Genomic DNA, 8,498 nt, shown 5'->3' with positions numbered 1-8,498 from the left:
CATTGATTTGCAGTTGTTGTTCTTGAGCTCAGAGAGGATAGATACAAGTTCAACAATGTAGGATCTTTTGAGGAGACGAACAACTGAACCATAAACCGGAAACTTCGTCTCAAAGTTTGCAGAGTCGAACGCATGCAGTTGATGTGCAAGGACTTGTTCCGTGAACATCGAAAGTTTTCTGTTTGAGTATCTGGGAGTCTGAAAGTAAACATTTGATCTGTTTCATTTGTAAATTACACCAGATCATCAGAAACCTGTAGGTTTTGTTCAATACTAAAGTTTTATTATATTTCTCTGAAAATGTTTTGAGGTAAAACATCTCAGATGTTCGACAGAAAAAGAATGGCTTAACCAAGTTTATCAAACTACAGCAGGTGAGATATCGAATTCAAAACAACATAGAGGGCATTCATTTCATGGAAAATGGGGGAAGTGAGGAAAAGTGGTCTGACTTTCCCTCATTTCTGGTGTTCATTTGTGCTGAAGTGAGGAAAGTGCTACTTCCCCCACTTCCGACTGAAGTGGATTTTAAACTAAACCCATTTTAATATTTTTTTAACTAAAGTGGGGAAAATTGAGTCAATCTATAAAAACTAACTTCTTTTCATTTCTAAAGTCTTTTTTGAACTCATAAAACTTCATCCAACACCTAAATCCTTCGGATCTATTCTCACTTTCTGACAAATGAATAGAAAAATCCTGGAAGTGATATCACTTCCCCTACTTCAGGGAAGTCACTTCCCTCACTTTCTGACTTTTCCTCACTTACAGTGAAATGAACGCCCCAACGGATAACAACCGATGAGAAGTAACCGTAACATCAAACACACACAATACAATTTATTGAAATTAGCTACAAAAAGTTACAAGAATAAGATAACCAAAATTTGATCAGAGTGGATGTATCCAGTGTAAACATATCATTCCCATATACATTGATTAGAAAGAAATTTTCCATCAGAAAGTAGAACTTCAATAGTTTTCGTAAGGTTCACCGCTCTTAAACTGGGTCTCACGATATCTGAATTTCCTGAAACCGAGCATGGATCAGTGTCACCAATACCTAAACACCAGCCTCCCGGTGTTATCCGACCGGGTGCACGATTTAGAACCTCCTCATCAATTCGTTTGAGAACCGGATCATCTTTTGGAATTTGTGTGGCAAAGGCTGCACCACTCTGTGTCATATTCTCATAGTCTTTTCAAGTTCAACATCCTCGGGTCCCTTTTCGGCGGTGTATCCCATATTTCATAATGTAGGTGGTGGTTCACAATCGTCCTGTTGAATGCAGGGGAGTTGCAGAGGACCGTCTGGAAATAGTTCCTGTGTGATGAAGGTGTGTTTGCATAGTACATAAGAAGGGTTCTCGGCAAATTATCAGTACCCAAGATGCAGTGCTCTATAAATTTTCGACTGAGAATTACTGATGCGGAACCTGCAAAAGACATATCAAGAATTATTTATCCCAGAGAGATTCATAATTTCATGCATATCATCTGAATTTCAAATTTTAGTTCATTTCATATTCTTTTGTTTCCATTATGTCAAACAGTTTGACCCACATTTGACCATGCTCATCTCTTCTCAACACCATCTACTCTCTTAACCTAACAACCCTCAACCAAATAATTAACATAAGAGGCCCCAAACCCCAACCTCAACCTCAACCACTCACCTATGTTTTTTGGCATTACTTCGGAAATTATTGCCTCGATGAGGACGGCAAAAAATAGTGTTTAAGATGCTGAATTCAATGGCAAAGTCATAGGGCAATAGAGAAGATAAAAGAAAAGACCAGACAAGCGCTGAAGTAGGAATTGTAGGTGATGAAGAGGTGAGAGAAGGAAAGTAAAGGAGAGAGCAAAAACAATCTAAAAGGTATAGGGATGAGTAGAAATGTGAGAAAAACTATTGGATAACAGAGAAGCAATGCATATATTTAGGCATTAGACTTGTCAAGTCAAATCTCTAAAATAGGCAATTTAAAAATTATAGTATAATAATTTAAATGTATATTTTTTCCTTTTCTTATAACATATCAAGATCAGATATTCCTTTCCTTTCTAAAGATATTTTCAATAAAAGTTGTACCTATAGTTGGAAAAAATGAAATGTATAACTGGTTCACTTGATGCAACCTAGGTTTAAACTGTACAGTTGAAGCACTCTGTGAATGGAAACCAGAAAAAACCATTTTTAGTAGAAACAAACAAATGAAAAGACCAAATCCTTGGTAGCACCCCGTCTAACCAACTAGTTTCGTACACTCTTTAAATGCCATGCAACATACAGTTTCTAATTTGTATGAGAATAATCATCCAGAAGTCATTTGTTCATTTTAAATTCAGAAAAATTTTGTTACATGGCCAATACCATGACTTGGATTAAAGTGACATTTTGTTAATGACATCTTCATTTGTTTTTGCATTACTTTCTTTTTTCATAAGATGAAGTTTGGCAGTTTGACATGCATGTAAATCATGTTTATTAAACTTTGTCTAAACACAATACTAAAACTAATCATGTTCAGTGTCCCATTCTCTTTCCCAGCAGCATATGAGATTGAAATTGTCCAAACACAGTACTAAATCGAACTCAATACTGACCTGTGAATACTCTGAAGGCATTTGGTAACTGCCGCTTCTCTGAAGTATAAAACACATCCGCCTTTGATGAAAGATGAAGACCAGGATCCACAATAATTGGCTTCAATCGATGAGTTCTGCAGCAGAGGCCAAAAATTTAGTGTCCTGTCATCATATATGAATGAGTATCAAAATCAAAAGAAGTGTGAGTGAAAGCATGTACTCTCGCCAAGTAAGGTTACTGGTGTGCTGAACAAAATTTAGATCTTCCGGCAGGACAGAGAAAACATGAAGAAGATCTGCCCAAAATCCCACAGAAAAGGCAAAAATATAGGCATGACTAATTCAATGAAGAGAAAAACACACATTCAATTATCTCAGCTGGACAAAGATTCACTTCACCCAACCAAGAAAAATAGGTATTTTGTGATCAAACACTGAAGTAGTTAAAGTGAGGTCAAGATTAGAATCATTTCTATATTTCTTTTTATTCATGATTCTCAAATCTAAGCTAAAAAACAGAGTTTCAATTCATGATGAAGTATGCCAAAAATCACAAAAATAAAGCAATCATAAAACCATGAAAAAGATCATCTTGTTCAATGTACTCTCACACCAATGCCAAAAGATGAAGCATTCCCAACAAGAAAACATCTGGATATTAAAGTGCAAACATAGTCTCTCGATTCTCAGATCTAGACAAGAAAATCAGCAACTTTGAACGAATCATACCATCCTGAGAGACGAGAGGGTAGTCAGAGGCATGAAGATTGAGAAACCAGCTCCACCCATCCGAGATCCGGAGGAGAAGCGCGGCGCCGTGAAGGACGACAGCGATAGTGGAGGAACCACGGGGATCAGCGCGGCCAGGGCGGCCAATGACATGGACATTGCCATGACGGCGAAAGGTGGGGACGGATTGAACGGAGCGAGCAAGGCGAAGGCGCTGGTCCCGCGAAGCGGCGAGGTCGAGGTGGAGGACGTAGAGGTTCCTGGGGTGGTATACGGCGTGGAGAAGGCGAAGGAGACGGGATGCGTCACCGTCGGAGCCGGAGAGGAGGTAGGCCAAGGAAGGGGGAGGAGGAGAGGAGGAGATTGGGAGAGGATTGGATCGGGATGGAGAGGGAGAAGGGGAGGAGGAGAAGGAGAGGGAGAGGAGGAGGAGGATGGCGGCGAGAAGGAGGAGGATAGGGCCGTAGAGGTTGAGACGGGGGTCCTTCGCCGGAAGGTGGTGCTGGGCGGCGGCGATCGGCTGCATTATCTCGCCGGAGCTCTTTGCTTCGCTGCTTCTCTTTTTTTTTTCGCTCGGTTTTTGAAGACAAACATTTAACAAATAGACCCTCGATTAAATAAATAATTGCAGTTTAGAAGGTGATGGCCCATTCCCATTTTTTTTTCTTTAAAAAAATAAAATAGACAATTTTTTAAAAATAAAAATAAAAATTATATTTACGTTACATGTAGTATCTATACATCTATACATATATATTTATACATATTATTAAAATAAATGTATACTTTGAGAGTATTTTAATGAAACAATTTTCGAGAGCATTTCAATGAATAATTTTAATTTTTTATAATATTTAAATTTTTATTTATATTACTTATAATATTAATAATTAAAAAACTATTAATTATATCTAATTATTTATACAATAAATGTCCATGAACTTTTGAAATCCAAGATATAAAATAATTTCTATAGTATGAGTTGTTTAATTATATTATATCATATATATATATAACCCTCAAAATTTCTCACAAAATTTTAAAAACTCCGTTGTGAAGCCGGAAAGAATGACTAGTATATATACAAGCAGGCACATATATATGAATAGGAGATGTTGTGCGAGTATCTACAGGCCCTAAATTATCAACAGGTTTTCCAAAAATGTTGAAAATTCGTTTCGAGAGTGGCACTTCATGTCAATCATTTCCATTCCTCTCATCAGACCATCTGTAGCACTCATAGCTACAGCTCCAACTCGATTATTTCCTATATGTATGTGTTTAATTTGATTATTTAATTTTTTTTTATTTATAGTCTGCAATCTACCTTTTTATATATGTATGTACTTTTTGTGTTTAAGGGTATTTTGTAAGTCTAATAAAATCAAGATATTTTAGATTTAAATAATATTTTTGTAATTAATAAAAGGGTTATTTGAAGAAATAAAAAATTGGAGTTGAAAAAAACACTATTGAAGTGTTAAAAAAAAAAATCATATGAACTACTTTTACTAATAATTCTGATAATTCAAAATAATAATGGTTGATAAAATGAATGTTGGTTTTGTAATTTTATTTAAAAATAAAAAATGAAGTAAAAAAATCACTGTAATAGATTAATAGTAGTGTTTTAACTCTTATACGGAACGTTTTGGATCAACTTTCTTTCATAGTCAAAGATTTCAATATAATAATAATAATAATAATAATAATAATAATAATAATAATAATAATAATAATAATAATGGAGCCAAAAACAAATACACTGAAATTTGATACAAATGTTAGCTATCATATGTAAGGTTTCAGTGAATGACTGCTCCATTTTCTTTCAAAAAAATGAAAATAAATATTTTACGTCCTTTTTGAAGTTAATGAAATTAAGAAAAGAAAACAAGTAGCGTTTTTAAACAAAGTTGAAATTTTTAAGTGAACATATTACATATGTTATGTTTCTTCATGTTTTTTCTCAATTTTTTTTTTTAAAAAGTTGTTCACAGATTACAATAATTGCGCACAGAAACTAAAACAGAATATTTGAATAAAAAAGGATGAAATTTATTTTAAATATTTTTATAAAAAAATTATGTGGAAATTGCTAAAAATACCCACAAAGTTTGCAATATGCACATATTCTCCCCATAGTTTGAATATCCATAAAAACCCCTTCCTTTTGAATATAATGATTTTTTAAACCCCCAAGCATCTAACAGTGATTGATAGAGTTAATTTGGATTTTTTTGGACGAAATTGTCCCTTGCGTGGGAAGTTGTGGCAAATGTGACAGGCTTTGACTATAATGCCCTTGGGTGCAATGAGTTTCTATTTAAAACATGAGGTTTCTGTTTAAAATATGAGGTTCTATTTAAAATATGAGGTTATGTTTAAAAAATAAGTTTTTTGTTTAAGAAATGAGTACATGCATTACTCTTCATGCTAACCTAAATTCTTTTGTTTGTGTTATAATGTAATCATGCTAACCTAAATTTTTTCTCACAAACTTATTAAATTTTTAATGTAAAAATCGTTATCTCCATATAATAATGAACGACCATCTTTATGCTTGTTTGTCTTTGTTTAACTATCGATGTTTCTGTTTAATATATTGTGTTTACGTTTAAAAAAGTGCTTAAATATCGTTGTTTCTATTTAAATATATACGAATGGCCAAGATTAATTGGTTTTTATACCCAGGATTAATTTGTCATGTAAATATTGGTTTTTCTGTTTAACAAAATGAGGTTTCTGTTTAAGAAATGAGGTTTCTGTTAGGTTTTTGTTTAAGAAATGAGTTTTCTATTTAAGAAATAAGGTTTCTGTTTAAAAAATGAACTCTCTGTTTAAGAAATGAGTACATGCAAAAAGGAATGCAAAAAGAATGAAAAAAATGTATGCAAAAAGGTTTAAGGGCAATGGTGGAATTTCATAATGCAGGAGGCAAAAAGGAAGTGAAACAATAAAGGAAGGGTTGTCTGAGGTATTCAAAACTCACAAGGGTTGTTTGGGAAGTTTTGAAATTCTTGAGGGGTAAACAATAATTTTCCCAAAAATTATTTAAATTTCTTGAATAACAAGAATTTATAATTTGGTCATCAATTTATTTGAGAAATTAACTCAAAAAATCCCTCCAATTCTTCTAACTTTACTAAAAAAAATACTCAAAATTTTAGTATCCCTAAAAAATTGCTAACTTTTAAATCATTTATTTTAAACTCAAATTTACATAAACTTATTAAACTGTAAAAGAGGACAGAGGAACCCTCATAAACAAGATTGGAGTGCTTTTGTATTATAAAAAATTATCAAAAATGATAACAATTAAAAAAAGAAGAAGCATAAATAGGGATAGAAGAGTATGAAAAGATGTTAGAAATTGATAGAAAAAAGTTATAAATTAAAAGAATTAATAACTAATTTTCTTTTTAAAAAAAAGCCACCTATTGAAGAGAAATTAACTAAAAAAAAGAAAAGAAAAATGATGTATTTATAAAAAGAAAAATTGTTATTTGGTCATGAGTTTGATGCAACCAAACAAATAGTGTAGTGACAGTGGATAGATAATGTTGTTGTTGTTGTTGTTGGGTGTTTAGGCTGCACATACACATAAAACCAGGAATGTCATATAAAAAATCATGGTTCACATGGTTTTCAATTTTTATCATTAGAAAGCAGTAATAATAATAATAATAATAATAATATTATTAATATTATTTTTATTAATTATAAATTAAAGTGTAAAAAGTTCGACCACACATTTCTTAAAATTAATTCTAATTCAATGATATATATAGCGCCTCTTCTACGTCAATTCCATGGATGTTCTTTTACTAGCCGTTGAACTGATATTCAACACTCGACAAATCACCCATTTATACCATACATAATATTTTGATTAGAATAATCTTATCAAAATTGTAATAGCGGCAAGACCGATATGCAATTGAAACTGATTTTTGCCCCCTCTCTGGTTTCAATCTAATACAATTTTTTACTATTTTTCGGTACCACTGTTAACCGTTCATTCTAGTCCTTTTATCTGTTTTTCTAAGAGTCCATGGAGAATATATGTACCCATATATATATATATATATATATATATATATATATATATATATATATATATATATTTATATATTCACCAAAAACAAAAATATATATAGATTATAGCCAATGACCTTTTAATTCATTGGCATTGGATGTATGTGCCCGTGTCTTTATAAAAAAAACATAGGTTTTAAATCTCATTTCACGCAGAGGATATTAAGTTCTCTATTATCCATGCTCTTAATGGAAGGTCCTTTTTATCAACTTAATTATAATAGTAATTATACATTTCTAAAGCCACTCTAACTCTAATTTTTACATCATTCTAAAATCATTATAATTCCAATTCTTTTTTCCTCCTGAAAATATATTTCAATTTTCATTTTAATTTTTAAATAATGAAAATATCCATTCCTACTTTTTTAATCCTTCCACATCATCAATGTATTTTACCAAAATTATAATTATAATAACATTCTAAATCAATTCTAATTCTAATTAATTGTTTCTTTTCCTTAAATCACTACCAGAAACTATAAATTAAAAGAGTATGACATCAAAATGTAAGGGGGAGATCATGGGTTCAAATCTCCCCCAACAAGATCTTGCTTTCCGTCATCTGTTCATACAATCGCTCACCCGGGATTTCTATACTATTCTCATCATCAGACATCCGGCTCAAGATCTGCTTTAGTCATCTGTTTATATTCATAAAAAAAGTGACATTATCGTCTATTAATAAAAAAGTATAATCTTTTCCCATATATGAAAAATAAGAAAAATTCCCAATTCAATTTTAAATAACCTCTTTGTAATATAGTTTTTGTTTTTTTATATATAATTTTTTTTTGACAAACGGTGACAAGCTTTGCAAAAAGGAAAAAAATAGAACACGAGAATTTCTCATAAAATCACTCATTAATCCTGGTACTACTCTCGTCCAAGCACATGTATTTTTAAATCTAATAAAAAAAAACGTCATACTAAAATTAACCAAAAATATATAAAAAAATATATATATATATATATATATTTTTTGCAAAATTTCCTTTTCCCCCACCTAATAATTTCTTTTTCAACCATCCCTAACCTCCAACACCAACACAATAACCAATTCAATTTCAACCCCTAAAAAC

The 8,498-nt window shown here is 31.9% G+C and overlaps 1 protein-coding gene across 1 annotated transcript; it reads right to left on the bottom strand.

The window, feature by feature from the left end:
• Positions 1 to 806: 806 nt before the first annotated feature.
• On the bottom strand, positions 807 to 3,877 carry LOC120270100 (beta-glucuronosyltransferase GlcAT14A-like). Its single transcript, XM_039277116.1, is given in 5 exon segments — positions 807 to 1,202; positions 1,204 to 1,436; positions 2,608 to 2,723; positions 2,810 to 2,885; positions 3,319 to 3,877. Coding segments are annotated over 5 exon segments (1,233 nt in total). The 5' UTR covers positions 3,845 to 3,877; the 3' UTR covers positions 807 to 920.
• Between the last annotated feature and the right edge of the window lie 4,621 nt (positions 3,878 to 8,498).

Source organism: Dioscorea cayenensis, chromosome 2, assembly GCF_009730915.1.
Source record: "Dioscorea cayenensis subsp. rotundata cultivar TDr96_F1 chromosome 2, TDr96_F1_v2_PseudoChromosome.rev07_lg8_w22 25.fasta, whole genome shotgun sequence".
NCBI classification, from domain to species: Eukaryota; Viridiplantae; Streptophyta; class Magnoliopsida; order Dioscoreales; family Dioscoreaceae; genus Dioscorea; species Dioscorea cayenensis.
This window is presented reverse-complemented; position numbering and strand designations above follow the sequence as displayed.